General features: G+C 37.9%; 1 protein-coding gene across 1 annotated transcript in view; it reads left to right on the top strand.

Moving 5' to 3' along the window:
- Positions 1-19,627, top strand: part of fhip2a (FHF complex subunit HOOK interacting protein 2) — a 50,239-nt gene that overhangs the window by 7,099 nt on the left and 23,513 nt on the right. Inside the window, exons 2-5 of the mRNA XM_043712807.2 lie at positions 8,393-8,471; positions 10,841-11,010; positions 14,713-14,817; positions 15,804-15,926. Of these exons, the coding sequence (XP_043568742.1) occupies positions 8,393-8,471; positions 10,841-11,010; positions 14,713-14,817; positions 15,804-15,926 (477 nt within the window). The remainder of the gene's footprint in view (positions 1-8,392; positions 8,472-10,840; positions 11,011-14,712; positions 14,818-15,803; positions 15,927-19,627) is intronic.

The raw sequence follows: 19,627 nt of genomic DNA, 5'->3' as shown, positions 1-19,627 counted from the left end.
TTGTTCATTTTGCTTTAAAATAAACTTCAAGCAATCTCATTTCAAATGTTTGCTGGCAAGCTAACACATGACAGAGGTTTGGTGATTGGTAAAGTTTCCCTCAGTGGTATTCCACCAAGTTTTCAAAGGGGATGAACAATGAGTGCACTCGATAGGGATACATTAATTTAAAAAATTCAACAGATTTTCCTTAAATTAATTATGAAAGAATATGTGGTGCAGACAGGAAAGTGGAGTTGAGACCATAACCAGATCAGCTGTGAACTTATTGACTGACAGATCAGACTTGCAAAAGTGAATGGTCTACTTCTGCTTTGAGGTCCAATGTTCCTAGGGCATGGAGGTTAAGCTGTGGGGAAAGTTGCTCCAGTCCTCTGAATAAAACTGGGAAATCCATTTTATACTGAATACAATAATTTTGCTCATGCTGCATCTTGATTTCAAAATATTACTTTCATAAGAATGCTGCTGCACCCGATGCGGCCTCCTCTGTATCTGGGTTCATTACCCAGTACCAAATTCAATGTGGCCTCGTCCCTGTTGGCTTATCTGCACACTGTATTGGACAGACAGGCCGCCTCCTTGCGGAATGTTTCAGAGAACACCTCTGGGACACCCAGACCAACCAACCCAACCATCCCGTGGCTCAACACGTCAACTCCCCCTCCCACTCCACCAAGGACATGCAGGTCCTTGGACTCCTCCATCGCCAGACCATAGCAACACGACGGCTGGAGGAAGAGCGCCTCATCTTCCGCCTAGGAACCCTCCAACCACAAGGGATGAACTCAGATTTCTCCAGTTTCCTCATTTCCCCTCCCCCCACCTTGTCTCAGCCTCAATCCTCGAACTCAGCACCACCTTCCTAACCTGCAATCTTCTTCCTGACCTCTCTGCTCCCACCCCCACTCCGGCCTATCACCCTCACCTTAACCCCCTTCCACCTATTGCATTTCCAACACCCCTCCCCCAAGTCCCTCCTCCCTACCTTTTATTTTAGCCTGCTTGACACACTTTCCTCATTCCTGAAGAAGGGCTCATGCCCGGAACGCCGATTCTCCTGCTCCTTGGATGCTGCCTGACCTGCTGAGCTTTTCCAGCAACACATTTTCAGCGCTGTACCAAATTGGAGTTTGGAAATTGTATTTTTTTGAAAAGGGTGTGAACTGCAAGATTGTTCATACGCAAATATCATTCAGAGCTTTAGTTGCCAACAAATCATCTTGTGTAGATTTCCATTGCCATGAATAGTGTCTTTATTCAGGAGATAAACTTTAAATGAAATGATTTCAAATCAGCTGTACATAAAATTGTATTGGGGGAAATAATTGCTCAGATATTGAGGAGGTACGGCTCTAGTTTCTGTTTTATTTTAACAGAGACTAGTATCACCTTAGCTCAAGTACATTATACTTATCTTTATGATTATTCCTTGCAAAAACTGATTAATCTATAAAGGGTGATGACCTTTTAACTATTGACAGTGGAAATAACAACAGGGTAAAGTATATGCTTCTGCTGACTCAACTTGACACTTCTCAAGGTTGCCTTCAGATTTTCTCCCAGCCGGATGATAGTCCGTAATTACCAACTGCTTTCATCTCACTGAGGCAGCTTTTGGCTAATCGTCATCCAACAACTTCCTCTGAAAACTCTGCTCATATTTTGACAGCTGTGACAAATTCTACAGTGGCAGTGGAGGCAATCCTTAATTTTTTTTAAAAAGACCTTGGATAAAACAATCAACAGTACCCTTAAACAAAAGGCAATTCAACATCTCTCCCAATGTTAATGAATCCTTTAAAAATATTTCAGAGTCTAGATCTATATCTTCACCAAAATGCTAATCAATTCTAATTTGGGCCATACCCTTTCAGTGTAGGACTAATCTATGAGTTTATGAAATATATTGTTTACAGACTAACAAACGATGAAAATATTACTTCTATCCATTTTCAGTGAGGATTATTTAGCAAAAAGGATTTAATTTTGATGTTTGTGTTTTGGTCCTGTTGGAAAACAAATTGTGATTTACAGAGAATCATAAACTTTAAATTTGTTTGGGGTATTTTAGGCCAAGTAATGAAAGGCACTCTAACGATATTGTACAGTCAATGTTAATGAGAATCCATTACTAAAATCTGATGTGTTTTACCTACCTAACATAACCTGTATTGCCACTTAGTTTTATTAACAAGCTTCAACAGATCCCTCATTACACTTTACCTTTCTGTACTATTACCAATGACTGGTTTGAGAGGGCCTGCTGTTGATTCCATTGCACAAGCTTTTGAATAATTAGGATTAGTTGAAGAAAGAAAATTGAGTCAGATCATGCAAAATTGAAGAGAAAGAGGTTGGCAGCACCAAGTTGTATTCTAAATTACCTCAAAATGTGCTACTGCAAATTTAAACCTTGTATTTTGATAGCTGTGTTAATCTAACCAAATAATGCTGACGGTGTTGCAAACTCACCTCTCTAATTTAGGAAATATATTCTAGTATGGGTCGAGGCTGCACCTCAGATATGCATCATATTATTTCTGCCTAAATTTGATGTTTGTCACCCTGTTTCTATTCATTGAAACCTGTGCAATGACTGGGGAGTGCACTTAATCTATTAGATAACTAACTTGTTGTAACATATTTAGAGAAAAAAATTAAACTTCAGCTCTCTGAATTTGTTTGGTAATAGATAACTGTAAGGTTGTGCAAATACAGTACAGAAGGTACGATGCAATAGCTAAACATTTCAACAAATTTTAACGATTGTTAATTATGATGGACTATTCATGCAGTTAATGAATGTTCAGTTGGATGAACCTTTAATTGTGTATCATTCATCATGAAATGTTGCTGAAGGGGACCAGCTGAAGATCACCCATGCAGTAACAATGTTCTGTTAACCATTACAAGATGTCACTGTCTATTGTTTAGGGTTAAGTGCGCATCAGTACGAATGACACTGCTTATTTCTTCTTTGGGGCATTAAGCTTTGGATTTACCATCACCTAGTGGGTTTAGCATGCATTTGAATCTTATGGTTAATTTTAAGAAGTATAACAGTGATATAAAATTGTTGTGAGTAGAAATTTGGGTCCTTTAAGCTCCAGTTCTTTATCTAGATTAATAGAGGGATATCCATTCACCCTGTCTGTGGGACTGGTTTCATCAGTTGACAATCAGGGTGCAAGGTACAAAGTGCTGTGTTCTGACTGGCACTGCCAAAAGTCAGGAATCCTTTTTAAATTGTAAATGATTGGGACAGGATCCTTTCTGTTGGATTGTTAACACTTCAGAATAATACACCGCAGCAGAATTGAATCGTTGCATCAAATTGCACATAAGTGAGAGAGTTTCAGTGGTGTTAAATAGCTTGGAGATTGTGCAAGTTAAAATACTAATGAGGTACAATTTTTGTGTGAAACTTGCTTATTGATTACATTATTTTATTCTAAACGATATTCAGTTGTGCACTTTTTAAATAACCTTGAATATGGACGCGTGTTTTAATACTTTATAGCTAGTGTGCAAATGAAGGAGGATCCAAAATTTAATATTGATACAACAGCAACAACTGTTATAGTTGTTAGCACCTTCTGAACAATAAACATTTCAGAGTGTTTCATAAGAACTTTGCTAAAATATGACAGTGAGCCACAAAGGGGATATTACGGTAGACGACCAAAAAACTTTAGTTAAAGAGTTAGACCCTTAAAAAAGGAACAATTTGGATTAATATACAGGAACTTCGATTATCCGAACAACATGAGCTCGGGGAGTATTTTGTTCAGATAATTGAATGCCGGATAACACAGTTTAACCAAGCATCGGGACCTTGTGGTCTTGTTCAGATAATCCAAAATTCTGATAATTGAATGTCAGATAATCGAGGTTCAGCTGTAATGTCCTTCACTACCACGTTTCCTTTGGGTGCTCTGGTTTCATCCCACAGTCTAAAGATGTGCAGGTTAGGATGGAATCATTCCTGAAGAAGGGCTCATGCCCGAAACGTCTATTCTCCTGCTCCTTGGATGCTGCCTGACCTGCTGCGCTTTTCCAGCAACACATTTTCAGCTCTGATCTCCAGCATCTGCACTCCTCACTTTCTCCTAACTCAGAATTAACCACTCTAACTGAGATCATAATATTTGAAGGATCAGCTTAAATAAGACGTAGCAAAATAGATTTTACTCAGGTTGCTGACAAAATATTGAGGTGTTCGTACTATGTTTACTGTGGCAAAGTCCATATACATACGTATTTGGAGTCCTTTATTGAATACTTAGCTTTTATCTTTTTTATGTGACTTTGATTTTCTTATAGTTATGGTTTATGATATAGAGACATGCAATGCAGTATTTCACCACAGAATGCTGAATACTAACAATTAGTCTATGACTTGCCACTTTCTAGCATTCCTGAATAGTGCAAATCTTTTGGTCTATCATGTGAATAAATCATTAGAAGTGATTTGTAATATGTTGAACATCTTCATTCAGTTTGTCAGCCTGATCAATTTTAAAGTATTTTGGGGCAGTTGTTAGCAATACCTAGTTCACGTAGCAAATTAATTATTGTCCTGCACCTTTGAACTCGTGCACATTAACATTATTAAAAAGGGCATGTGTCAGGAAGTGGCTATATTTAACTCTAAATTTATGGTTTTTGCAATATATCTATGATATTAGCATACCCTAATATTTTAAGGGAGAACTCTGTCCTGATTCCTCCTACAGTTATGCAATATACCAGAATGAGTCAAATCCACTAAGTTCTGCCATTCAACAGTAAGGACTGGATTTGATGATTCTATTGCAGTTGGTTCAAGGTACAAGTGGACAGAAATGTACAGCGTCGGTCTATTCATTCTACCCACACTGAAAATTGCAGCACTGTTTCAACAGGTCTAAGCTAAGAACTGTTTTACATATAAATTAGGTCCTTTTGCTGGAAATGGAAACTTTATTATTGTATACTGATTCTCAATGATGGGTGAGCCTCGCACTTCAGTGAAAACGTTAAAGCATCCATCTTTAACCAAAGGAGCTGAGTGCGAGATCCATGTTGTCATCCTCCCGAGATCCCAAGCATCACAGATTCCAGTTTTCCACCAATTCAGTTCCCTCCACGTGATAACAAGGAATAACTGATGGCAGTGGATCCTGCAAATGTTCTGGAACCTGTCAACATTCTGGCAATAGTACTGAATACACGCCCCAAAGCTAGCTGTACCCCTAGCCAAACTATGCTGTACAGCTAGAAACATGGCATCTACTCAGCAGTGTGGGAACTTGCTCAGGTATAACCTGACTCTGAAAAGCAAATTCAAACTTGTTAATTGTCAGCAAAATGATGTAGAGGTTCATTGACAGTGCTATCAGTGGCTCTTACATTGGTTTCTGCAGGGCCACTGAGCTCCTGACCTCATTGTAGTCTTGTTCAAACATGAACAAAAAAGCTGAACTAAGAGTGAGAATCCTTGGCATCATGCCAATATTCAGCTGAGAATGGCAGCAAGGGTCCCGAGCAAAATTGGAGTTAATGAGAACCAGGAGGAAAGCCTCCACTAGTTGGAGTTGCAGAGGACAAGGGAAGATGGTTGTGATTGTTAGAGTTCAATCATTTCAGTTCCAGTGATTAACTGCAGGAATTTTTTAAGGTAGTTAAATCCATGCATTCAGCTGCTTCATGAATGACCCTTTCTTTTCATGATGTCAAATTGTTCATTGCGCAGTTTCCACCATTTACAGCTCTTGAAATACTCATGCAGTCTGTGTCCTTATGCAGGAAGATTTGGACAGTATCAAAACTTGGGCTGCTAAGTAACAAGCAACATTCACGCTGCAGAAGTACCAGGCAATGATTATCTTTACCATGAGAAACTAACTATTGACCCTAAATTGCCATCACTATGAACATAGTGAGGGTTTCCATTCACCAGGAACTGAATTGGATCAGTCATATCAATACTGTGGCTAAAAGAGGGGATCTAATGTATGAAGTTTGAGATGAATAACTTCTTTCTCCCCAGTGTCTGTCCATCATTAACAAGGTGCAAGGTTGGGAGTGTGACAGAATACTCTTTTGCTTCTCTAAATGAGGGAAACTCCATCCAACAAATCTGGACAATCTTGGCTTCAGTGTCAAAAAGTGTGGCGCTGGAAAAGCACAGCCAGTGAAGCAGCATCCGAGGAAAGTTAACTTTTCAAATTCCTGATGAAGAGGTTATGCTCAAAATGTCGACTCTCCTGCTCCTCAGATGCTGCCTGATCAACTGTGTTTTTCCAGTGTTTTGATTCTGATCTCCAGTGTCTGCAATCCTCACTTTTTCCTCCACAATCTTGGCTTCATCCTTGATTTGATTGACATCCTATTCATCACTTTCAACATTCATTTCCTTCACCACCAACTCACAATGTAAGAGTTTGTATAATGGAGCAATTCACTCATGCTCCTTCAACAGCACCTTCCAAACAAGTAACCTTGATCACCAAGAAGAGCAGAAGATGCAAGAGAATTCCACTTCCTGTCAGTTCCCCTCTGAGCCACACACTTCCTAATTTGGAAATAAACCAGTGTTTTCTCACTTACGAGTCAAGATCTTAGATAGTCTTCCCTAACAGCATGATGGATCCACCTACATCACATGGACAGCAGCAGTTCAAGAAGGCAACTCACCATCACCTTCTTGTGAACAGTTGGGTATGGGCAATGGTTGTTGGTCCAGCTGGTGACATAATCCCATGAATGAACAATGAAAAGAGCTACCATTTTGAAACTTATTTGAACTAAATGTTTCTGACCAGTAAATTACTGGGATAGTAAAAATATTATCAAAGTCGAAAAAAGGAATACATGTTTAATTGTATTAAGTTATATTTAGTTCAGCACATGATATCTTATAAGTGATTCTGTATTTTTGATTGCCTCCAAACGAAATCTAAGCATGCTGTAAACAGATTTACACAGATCTAATCTTGTGGTAACTTTCAGATATACTTTTTAAATTTGTGAAACCCAAGGTAAGATTGTCAATCAACAGCTTAAGGCTGCTGCTTACTCAATTTTAAACAATGTTGTACAGAGAAGACAAATAGAAAATTGTGAAATAGAGTCAGTGATCAGCCATTCCAGAAAAAAAAGTGGTAGTGCTTTAAAGGCATAGCATGTACAGACTTCTAATCCCAAATAAGGACCAGTTGTATTTGCTTTGTGATTCCTGAAGTGCAGTGTTTAAGGAGGACATAATGACTGAAAGTGAATGATGAATGAGGAATAGACTGATCTGAAGGTGCAGAGGGTATATACAGCTACATACAATAGTAGGAGATTACAGATGCTGTATACAAGCATAGAAATTTCATGTCATGGAAGCAGACTACTCAGTCACAGTTTGTGCCAGCTGAAAGAAAACAGGCCTGACATAACAGCCAGGGCGATGAATGGATTCTAAGTCAGAGATACCTATGTAAAGGTGGAAACAATGTGGATAATTTCAGTTTTTCTGGTGTTGAACTGTTTGCAAAACTTCATCTTAACTACTTCGTAATGCTTGATAGAGAATTATGATGTGGAAATGCCGGAGTTGGACTGGAGTGGACTGGGTCAAAAGTCAAACAACACCAGGTTATAGTCCAACAGGTTTATTTGTAATTGCAAGCTTTTGGAGCTCTGCTCCTTCCTCATACTTTTGTAATAACATTTAGATAATTAGGAAGGTAGAAAGCAGGTGCCATTGGATAATATCCCAAATGTTATTTTCTAAAAATTAGCAGTCTGATCTTTGGACATAAAACGTCACTCAAGATAGAAAAAAAAGGCTTCTAAATAGTCTTAGTATTACTAAATGCATATATGCAGTTCGCCAAAGTCAGTGACAGTTGCGTTTCTACTCCCAAACATTTGGTTATTCATTATAATTGAGGTATTCTGTCCATTCCCCTGCCTTTTGTCATGCCCTTTCAAAAATGCAAACCAATGTTTACTTTATTCTTTTTGAACCTTATTAATTCTGCTTCCAGATTGTGCAGACATTTTGTACAGAAAGCACATTGGGAAGGGAAAGAAAGATGGAGTTGCAAGAAAGAGATGACAAGAAGTAAAAGTTTAAAAAGTTACTTGGCATAAATAGCACAGTGATGTGATATTGTAATACCACATCACTTCACAAAGTGGTCCTGTTTCCACACTGTAGGGAATCTAAAAAAAATTTGCATATTTCTTCAAAAATGAACTTTCCCCTCTATTATAAAGCTGTAGGAGATGACTCTTAAATGAGTTTGTCAGTTAAACTTTGTACATCAGTGAAATACTTAGCTTGCAGCATTCATTGAAGTTCTGTATTTCAAGAAGTCTAACCTGCTGTATCATTTCTATTTTGAATGTTTAGTTGGCTCCTTCCCTCCCACTGCAAGAAGACTTTGTATTTCATTGGAAGGCCATTACTCACTATTACATTGATACGTCAGGTAGGGGTCTTATTTTTTATTTCATTTGCTTTATCCTGTGTCAGCAAAAATGTATTTATGAACTGCAATACACAAAATAAATCCTGGCCAGAGTTTGAACAGAGCCAATTGTTAACTAGAAAAGTGAGTGGAGATAATGAAGTTTTCTGCTCAGTTTGTTTTTTTCAAATTTTAACCAGCAGTATTATTTAAGTATCTATATTCTGCCTAGCTAACCATGAAGGCAATTTGTAGTTATTGTAATAACTGATTTCACAGTCAGCAAGTGCTCAGCTCACAGGAATAATTTACAAGTAGAATTTGCTTCAGGTGATGGTGAGCAAAAGTATGCAGTATCTTTAACAAAGCAACTGATTTGGACATCTCAAGTAGTAAGATTCATCTTTCTCAGTGGCTCTTTTGTTAACCTCTAATTTTAAACTGTGCTGCTGAACTGAACAGATTGTTTGCTGACTGTCAGAGCAGCTGGTTCAGTAAGCAGCTGGAAACCTCCAGCAGAGTTTTTTTTTCATTGGAGAAAGTAACAACACTGATGAATTGAAATTAATATGGTGAATGGAAAAAAATCAACCAACATATCAGTAGGAAGTAGAAGGTGGAGTATTTAATTAACCATAATTTTTGCAAGTTCAAACTTGCAATATGATTAGTAACAATTTTTGCCATGCCAATTGCTTTGCATAGCTGACATTGTTAAAGAGTACTGTGACTAGTGTTTGACTTTTCCTTGGCTCAGTTTCTATCTAAGGATTTATTAAATTCACCTGCCTGTTCACATAGTAATTTTCAAGTGTCCTCAGTATTCAACCCAGTTTTCAAATTTGCCACAGAGAAATCAGGAATGAAAGTGTCACATTTTGGCTATAGTGAACATATGATATTTAAGTACTAATTCAGTTTGTTTAATTGATTGGTTTTGACCATTGTCTTCTAGTATGCCTTGGTTCAGTTTGTAATGGCTTGTTCCTGACTTGTTTTCTAAATCAAAATTGGCTGTTTTTGTCAAAAATGCTTCACAAATTCTTAGTGGCAAATGTTTGATAAAGTTAAAAGTTCACACCTTGTGAGTGCTATAATTTAGCAAGAACTATGGCACATATGGTGCTCAACCAATGGGAAAATAAGTACTGTTGTTGTTTGATATATCAACTTTTTTTAATTGAGCAGCTTCATCAAACGGGACTCAACAGAACAATCATAATTGTTATAAGCAAGGCTTGGCTTGCAATAAGGAAATTCATAGACATAAATTTCATATTAAAATTTTAAGAGTCAAATAACCTTTCCCTAATCTGAGTTTACAAAAACTGTAGTTACAACTTAGTTCTTGGCTCTTTTCTAGTCATCAGCAGCACTGTAATGGTGTTATCTTGTCTTTTCTGCTTCAGAATCAGTTATTGAAGTTTTTGCGATGATGTGCATTACTCAATAAAATGCAGCACTAATTTGGAATTGCCCAGTATATATTTTCACTAGTCGTGTTTTCCATGCCCTGTGTTTCTTCCATGTCCCTTTGAAGTTGTGTGTAGAAGCCATTAGGAACTGCAGCATACAATAGATCCTACCAGTCGTTTGCTTTAATTCAACAATTAACCTTTTAGATACGTATTATTACGATATCTCTAGATTGTTAGACAATCTTCTCCACTCATTATAAACCCGCATGTTTACAGGTGATTGTGTTCTTAACCTTGTTTATAAGATGTGTACGTGTGGAAGCTGTGCATGCTATTGCTAAATATTTTGCCTAAGTTGGAATTCAAAGTTGGTGGAATTTTTGGTGCACCATTTGTGCTACCATCAAATAATTAAGTTTTTCACATGTTCTTATTTTCAGCATCATCCTGCCATAATCCTGTATTTAACAAATAAAAAAAGATGACAGTTCAATCAGTTCTATAATTCTCATTCTTTGAATGTAGTTTATTCACTTCTTTCAAAGGTTAGCCTTCTACTACATTTGTCTATGGTTCTGATTATAAAAATATGAACATCTGGTTAATTTTTTTTGTAAAATATATTTTTATTTGCTAAGTAAATGTTTCCAATGGTTTCATTCAGTTAAAACTTGGATTTCATCTGGCATGCAAGTAGGAGGGCATCCCTGGGCTCTTGAATTTGCAACGAATAAAACTGTAACAAGTCACAATTATTTCAGTGACTTGCTTCTATTCTCACCTCCTAGCCCCTTTTGAATTCAATATTTAACATGTAAAAAGAAGCCTGTATCACAGGTTGGTACCAAACTTCATTAAAACTTGTATTTTGTTTCTTATTTGCATATGTTTGCTTTTGATTAGGTGTTTGACTTGCAATAAATAATTGGAATTTGTGAACCACGAAAGATGAGCTGTTGTGTTTTTTGACAGATGATAAAGCTCCAGTAACAGATACAAACATCCCATCTCATCTGGATCAGATGCTAGAAATTTTGGTTCAAGAAGAACATGAAAGGGAATCTGGCGAGACAGGCCCCTGTATGGAGTACTTGCTTCATCACAAGATCTTGGAGACTCTGTACACATTGGGAAAAGCTGATGTATGTTTTAAGCAGTAATGCTGAATAATTACTTTTAATTAATCATGCTGAATGGATTGCAGGTTTTAAACTCTTGAAAGGCCTGTAGTAATGAATCATTAACCAAGCAAATGCATAACAATTAAAAATGAAGTTATAGATTATGAATAGACAAGTTGTATATGACCTGCCCACTGTAAATTTTAATTATGTTGAATATTTTAACAAAGAACAAAGTTAACATTCTGGTCATAGAGTCATAGAGATGTACAGCATGGAAACAGACCCTTTGGTCCAACCTGTCCATGCCGACCAGTTATCCCAACCCAATTTAGTCTCACCTGCCAGCCCTGGCCCATATCCCTCCAAACCCTTCCTATTTATATACCCATCCAAATGCCTCTTAAATACCCATCCAAATACCACCCTCTGCGTGAAAACGTTGCCCCTGAGGTCCCTTTTATATCTTTCCCCTCTCACCCTAAACCTATGCCCTCTAGTTCTGGACTCCCTCACCCCAGGGAAAAGACTTTGTCTATTTACCTTATCCATGCCCCTCATAAGTTTGTAAACCTCTATAAGGTCACCCCTCAGCCTCCGACGCTCCAGGGAAAACAGCCCCAGCCTGTTCAGCCTCTCCCTATAGCTCAAATCCTCCAACACTGGCAACATCCTTGTAAATCTTTTCTGAACCCTTTCAAGTTTCACAACATCTTTTCAATAGAAAGGAGATCAGAATTGCATGCAATATTCCAACAGTTGCCTAACCAATGTCCTGTACAGCCGCAACATGACCTCCCAACTCCTGTACTCAATACTCTTGACCAATAAAGGAAATCATACCAAACGCCTTTTTCACTATCCTATCTACTTGCGACTCCACTTTCAAGGAACTATGAACCTGCACTCCAAGGTGTCTTTGTTCAGCAACACTCCCTAGGACCTTGCCATTAAGTGTATACGTCCTACTAAGATTTGCTTTCCCAAAATACAGCACCTCGCATTTATCTGAATTAAACTCCATCTGCCGCTTGTCAGCCCATTGGCCCATCTGATCAAAATCTTGTTGTTATCTGAGGTAACCCTCTTCGCTGTCCACTACACATCCAATTTTGGTGTTACCTGCAAACATACTAACTCTATCTCTTATGCTCACATCCAAATAATTTATATAAATGTATAAAAGTCTTTGTGGTACTCTGCTGGTCACAGGCCTCCAGTCTGAAAAACAACCCTCCACCACCACCCTCTGTCTTCTACCTTTGAGCCAGTTCTATATCCAAATGGCTAGTTCTCCCTGTATTCCATGAGATCTAACCTTGCTAACCAGTCTCCCATGGGGAACCTTGTCGAACGGCATACTGCAGTCCATAGAGATCACATCTAACGCTCTGCCCTCATCAATCCTCTTTGTTACTTCTTCGAAAAACTCAATCAACTTAGTGAGACATGATTTCTTACACACAAAGCCATGATGACTATCCCTAATCAGTCCTTGTCTTTCCAAATACATATACATCCTGTCCCTCGGGATTCCCTCCAACAACTTGTCCACCCCTGATGTCAAGCTCACTGGTCTATAGTTCCCTGTCCTTACCACCTTTCGTAAACAGTGGCACCAAGTTAGCCAACATTCAGTCTTCCAGTACGTCACCTGTGATTATTGATGATACAAATATCACAGCAGGGGGCCCAGTAATCATTTCACTAGCTTTCCACAGAGTTCTAGGGTAAACCTGATCAGGTCCTGGGGATTTATCCACTTTTATGCATTTCAAGACATCCAGCACTTCCTCCTCTGTAATATGGACATTTTTTAAGATGTCACCATCTGTTTCCCTACAGTCTTTATCTTCCATGTCCTTTTCTGCTAAATACTGATGCAAAATACTCGTTTAGCATTTGCCCCATCTCCTGCGGCTCCACACAAAGGCTGCCTTGCTGAATTTTGAGGGGCCCTATTCCCTCCCTAGTTATCCTTTTGTCCTTAATGTATTTGTAAAGACCCTTTGGATTCTCCTTAATTCTATTTGCCAAAGCTATCTCATGTCCCCTTTTTTCCCTCCTGATTTCTCTCTTAACTATACTCCTCCTGCCTTTATACTCTTCTCAGGTCTATCCAATGACAATAAAGCTAAGAAAACATTAAATTTGGATACTCACCAAGCTGTCAAGTCTCACTAGGGGAACAGGTGAATTGTAGTGGAGATGAGTTTGTCTTGGGATTGGGAATACTTTTTGGACGGTCATTACATTGCATTTTTGACCCGCTGGAGGATTTTAAACACCATCCCTTTCAAGTATCTTTGCAGTTGGACCTGTAAAGATTTTTTTTTCTGTGATAGCTGCACTTTTGGTTTATTTTTTCACTTTTTAGAGCTCTCTGTAGTTGTTGACTGCTTTGTTAATGTTTCTGTTCATTCCTGAATCATGCTGTCTATCAAGGAGCACTCATTAAAGATAGTCATTGCCTCTTCAAAACTTTTCCAGGCATCACGTCTTGGTTCAATCTTGTTCATTGTCCTCCTCCTCCTCTACAGCCCACACTTGTTCCAATCCTTTTAGACCCTTAAAGGTTTGCATAGGAGAGAAGTAACTCTAACATTCTTGGCATTTAGATCATGTAATACAAATTGCTTATTTTTGATGTTTTTTCTCAGCATAAAGCGCTTCATAATCACTTGATCTTTTATGACTCATTATGAATACCTATATATGGGTAAAATTAAATACTATTCCAACTATTCAAGACAATCAAGATAGTGACAGGAGATAACTAGTCGTTAAGGCACATTGCATGTGCTTTCTTAGGTACAGGGATGGTGGTGGTCTTCTTGAAGCATGTGGGGACTTTGGCTTGTAGGAGGGAGAGGTTGAACAGGTCAGTGAATATGTCCGTCACTTGGTCTGCACAGGACCTGAGTGCTCAGTTGGGGACACTTTCTGGGTCTGTCACTTTCCTTGGGTTTACTCCCAGGAAGACTAATCTGACATCTGCAGCGGTGACTGAGGGAAGAGGCGTGTCTGGGGCTGTCAGGGCAGGCATCACCGCACTACTGGCGCACTGCTCAAACTAAGCATAGAAAGCATTGAGCATGTCAAGGAGGGACATGTCTTTGTCCGTTGTCTTGCTGTGCTTCATTTTGTATTGTTTATATTTGAATTTATAATAACGTGCCAACATAGCACGAAAATGTCACTTTTTCTGAGGAGTGGTTTTTGTTAAGTCCTCAAACCTGATGTATTTGTTAAATGTGGTAGGTTTTTCTCTTAGAGTTTTTTCATTTGAAGACACACATATGCCTAATTCTTTAAAACCTTCAAAACTGTAAATTAATTCTCTGAAGGTAATGAGCAAGAGGGACATAATGCAATGCATCAGCAAGTATCATGTTAAGAAGTCCCAGAATGCTGTTTGCATGAAAGTCAGCATGACTGTGAGCATCAGCATTATTGGAAATAAAATTGTCATGATTGAGATCAACATATAAAAGAATTAGGCTGATAAGAGGTTTTTTTGTTAAAAAACAAAATGTTGTTTCAGTATTTTAAAGCCAAAATAATGCTATTGCCATTGAAAATTGATGGAGCAAATCATTCAAGTTTAAATGTGTATATCATACACTGTCATCAAATAATTGCTTATGTTATGTAATTTGAATAATTTATTTTCCAGAAGTGTGTTTAACTTCTCATTGCTACTTATTTTTCTCTGGTTTGTAGTGTCCACCAGGCATGAAGCAACAAGTCCTAATTTTCTATACAAAATTACTAGGAAGAATTAAACAACCTCTGTTGCCACACATAAATGTCCATCGGCCTGTCCAGGTATGGTCTCATTACAGTATTTAAAAGTGACAGGTGCCACAGTGATGTGCTAAATATGTTTTAACTTGAGCAAATACATATTTCTATGATGTAAACAGATGAGCCGGCACCTGGTTAAGATTGAATGAAGAAGATTATAAACTAAAACTTACAAGACAGTTGACAGTCACTCTGAAAATAAAGGCCTAATTCTTCAAATTTTCTGTTATGTTACATAGGAAGAGCTTTTGCTCCTCACCTTAGAAGATAGTTGTTTTGTCTTGTGTAGAGCTAAATCTTTTAAGTAAGGAAGTCCTAAGATTGTACCTATTCTATAATGATCTAAATAGCCATTACCCGAATAGCAGGTGATACATAGATTTAGTCATAATATCCAAGAGTAGAAAAGAAAAATTGTTGAATCCCTGCTCCTGTTTGTGATCAAGTGATGTATTCTGAAAACTTTACTTTTCAAGACAGCAGTTGAGTCCTGCTACATAGACTATTATGATTTTCCACAATTTAAACTTGCATATGTAGAATATCCATTTGGAAGGACTATCGGAAAATGGGCAGCACTTATGGAACTGAATGCAGCTGTTTGTTGAACAAACCCTAGTCTTGGCTGTCACTTTTGTGCATGGAAGATGGTTATTGCATCAGGATGCCCAAGGCTACTGGCAGTCTAGAACTATACAACAGCATGAATTATTTGAGTTAAGATTGGGGTATTGCAGAAAAAGGGATAAATTTATAAACTCTTACATTAGCGTAAAAATCATTATTGTGGTAATTGAGTTAAATCACAAATGTTTTTCAGTTTGGCTAATTGATATGCTTTATATCAAGTGGTGGCTAAGAACATTCTAGAGAGTGAACCTCAGTTCAAACTAGTCCTTATTAATCAGTGCCTTGTTTAATATGTGTGAATATGCAAAAGAGTTGTTTTTTAAAACATGGGTTTATTATTAAATATTCTTCTTTTCAATGTTATATTTTTTCCAAAGAAATTAATTCGACTTTGTGGTGAAGTTCTTGCTGCCCCCACGGAAAATGAGGAAATACAGTTTCTCTGTATAGTCTGTGCAAAATTGAAACAAGATCCCTATTTGGTCAACTTTTTCCTAGAGGTAGGTATATCGTGCTGTAACCATTTTTATAATATATATAACTATTGCTTAGTTCTTTGATTGTTCCTTCTATTATCTGCATAACTGATGTGATGACATTATTGACCAAAAAAGACCTAATAGAAAAAATGTGTTTGATGATTCCCTCCCTCCCTCCAACACAGTAGCTTATATACTACATTGAATAAATGAGGGAAGTTTCTGTTAACTTTCAAAACTGCCTTTCTAAACTGTTCCAAATTTTCTAAACTTTGTATTCCTGTATTAAGTCTATTTCCATCTTTCGTATTCAACATTTTCATTGGTTTCAGGCCAAAGTTCCAAGCAGGATAAGGTATTGACCGAAAAGAGTTCTATAAATCTGATTATTTGCTCATTAACATGACATTTATTTTTATAAGCCCCCAACTAGTTCACTGCTATTCTTTCTATAGGAAAGTGAACCTGCTAATCATATCTAGTTTATCTTGCATGTCTTGTGTTAGATAAACAACTCTTAATGCCTTCTGAAGCCAAGCATACCAACTAAGTATAAAAACAGAATTGTTGGCCAAATGATGTAAATGTCGCTAAATATAAATTTTGTTCAGGCCTGTCAAATTAAACAAATTACAAGTGTATGTGTTTTAAAAATAAATTTGAATTTTATTTATGACAGATTTCTAATCACCACCCAAACCACAGCATGATCATGATAACAAGAGGACACTGTTGAACATGAGTGTCATAGGGCATCCTTGCCATCAGAACATGGTGGAATGCTGTACATTTATCTGCAGCTCTCCATTGGCTGAAAAAAAATTGTTGCTTTAGACCTTTCTTACCACTATTGCTACTGTTTTATATTGAGCAAATGAACCTAAAAATTTGATGTATAATAATGTTCACTAAAATGGAAACCATATTGTTTAGATTTTTTAAGAAATAATGAAACCAACTTTAATGAAATATTGAGTTTGAATTGTATCCAGACGTGGCACAATTTGTACCAGATTTGTTTTATACTTCCCTGAAAGCTGAAAGATTTCTCTGTATTACCCAACTGAAAATTTTATGCATGAAGCCAAAAAGACATTGCAGGCTTTTCTTATGACAACTTGCAATGAAATAATCTCTGTCCTTTTTAAAGTCAGTGCTCTTTGGCATTTTTTTCTCCAGCTAGTAATAGATTACATTAGATTACATTACATTACATACTTGTGTGTTTTATTTGCAGGATTTGTCATGGTGTCATTTATAGTTGGTTTCTGTTTTATATTATAAAATATTGCATTCAAGCATCAATTTTAACCTTTCCAGGTGAAAATACATAGTTTAATTGAAACCAAGGTTGCATGTTGGAAAGTGTTGAGTCCTTGCTTTTGTTAATGGCAGCTGTTTAAAAGAATGTATCTGTATGATTAGGAAAGATACCTAAGAGTAAATAATGTTTCAAAATGGCATAGTGCAGTTTTGCTCTCCTTATCTGAGGAAGGATTTAATATTTTGGAGGCAGTGAGAAGAGTTTTACACAATTGATACCTGGAATGAGCAGGTTGTATTCTGAGGATAAATTGGACAGGCTGAGCTTGTTTCCACTGGATTCCAGTGAAGCTTTGGGTCCGCTATGTGGATGACACCTTTGTCATCATGAAATGCTACTAATTAGAAGAAACACAAAAACACATAAAGAACATCCTTACCAGTATAAAATTCACCAAAGAGGAAGAGAGCAACAACAGACTTCCCTTCCTAGATGTCATAGGAGAACAAAAAGCCAATGGAGAGCTGCAGACCAGCGTTTGCAGGAAGCCACACACAATGACCAGATACTGAACTACAGGGGCAATCATCCCAGCACCCACAAGTGAAGTTGCATCAAAGCATTATTTAAACGAGCCACAGCACATTGCAGCATCCAGGAATTAGGAGAAGCCGAGGAAAACGCACTCCGCTGATTCCTACACAACAGAAATAACAAGAAGACGCGACATGCCCAGAGACTCTAGCCACCCTGCTATACATTAAAGGCATCTCGGAGAAGATGACCAGACTGTTCTAGCCTCTAGGCATCATGGTAGCCCAAAAATCTACCACCGTACTGAAACAGCTCCTGATGAATTTAAAGGACCCCATACCAACAACCAGCAGAATAGACGTCATATACAAAATACCCTGCAAGGACTGCAACAAACATTGCATTGGACAGACGGGCAAGAAACTCGCCACCAGGGTACTTGAGCACCAATTAGCCACCAAAAGGCATAACCAACTATCACTGCTATCCATGCACACAGACATAGAGGGACACTGGTTTGTCTGGGACAATACATCCATCCTGAGATAGGCTAAACAAAGACATTCACGGGAATTCCCAGAGGCTTGGCATTCAAACCGGAATGCCATTAACAAACATATTGATTTGGACCTCTTCCGCAAAAGAACCGGAAGTGATATCACCCACCGCAGCAGACCACGACACAGCTAGCGGGACAGATCACCAGTGCTTCATCGAAGGATCACTGATGTTACCTAGCATGGTGACGAAACAGCTGAGAACAAATCTACCAGCTCAGCAAGCATATTTGCAATCTGAATAAGTGAAAAAGACCCTGACTTAATTGAATGAGATCTTGAATGGTCATGACAGGGTGGACAGGGAGGAATGTTTTCTCTTGTGAGTCAGTCCATAACTTTGGCACTGTTTTAAAGTTAGGGGGCCAATGTTTCAAGACAGATAAGGAGAATCTGCTCAAAGGATTGCACAACTTTGAAGTGAATAGACCTTTATTTAGCAGGAGAATGAAGAACGTAGATGGGAATTTGAAATTCAAATATTAACATATCATTCATGATCTTCTTGAATGATGGAGCAGTTTTGAAGGACTGAATTGTCTACATGTGCTCTATTTCATTTGGTTTATTGCATGTTTGAGAGTGACTTGCCTTCTCATCAAGATCACTTCTGACCATGTATGACATCAGTGAACCTAGGAAAATTTGGATCAATAGGAAAAAAAAAACTCTGTTAGAAACACACATGGCATAAAGCAAGATTGTTGTGATTCTTGGAGGTTGGTCATCTCAGCTCCAGGACATCACTGCAGGAGTTCCTCAGGATAGTCTCCATGGCCCGATCTTCAGCTGCTTCATCATTGGCCTTAACTTTATAAGTGTGGAAGTTTACTACTGATCACACAACATTCAGAATCATACACTACTCCATAGATATTGAAACAGTCAGTGTCCATATGCATGAAGATCTGGACAACATCAAGGTTTGGTCTGATAAGTGGAAGTAACATCATGCCACACAAGTGCCAGGAAATGACCATCCACAATCACTAGCATTAACATAATTGAATTCCCCACTATCAACATCCTGAGTGATAGCAGTAAAAACTAAACTGGACCAGTCACATACCTACTGTAACTACAGGAGCAGGTTAAAGGCAAGAAGTTCAGTGGCATGTAACGCCTTTTGTCTCCCCATGATACAGTAGTTCATCATGTAGATTGTTTTCTGGGTAAAAAAAATTCAATGGAATCTGACTCTGGCTTCAATTAGATCCCTATGGGAGCATATAGTTTGCTTAAAGCTGTGAATCAGAAATGCAACCACAATGTTAAAGGAGGAATAACAGCATTGTCCGCCTTCACCTTGATCACGGTATTAATCTTTTATTTCATATAATATGATCTGATCTATTTAGTGATGTTTC

This window comes from Chiloscyllium plagiosum, unplaced genomic scaffold (genome assembly GCF_037043375.1).
Source record: "Chiloscyllium plagiosum isolate Xiang-an unplaced genomic scaffold, Cpla_swu_hap1 HiC_scaffold_22, whole genome shotgun sequence".
Taxonomy (NCBI): Eukaryota; Metazoa; Chordata; class Chondrichthyes; order Orectolobiformes; family Hemiscylliidae; genus Chiloscyllium; species Chiloscyllium plagiosum.
This window is presented reverse-complemented; position numbering and strand designations above follow the sequence as displayed.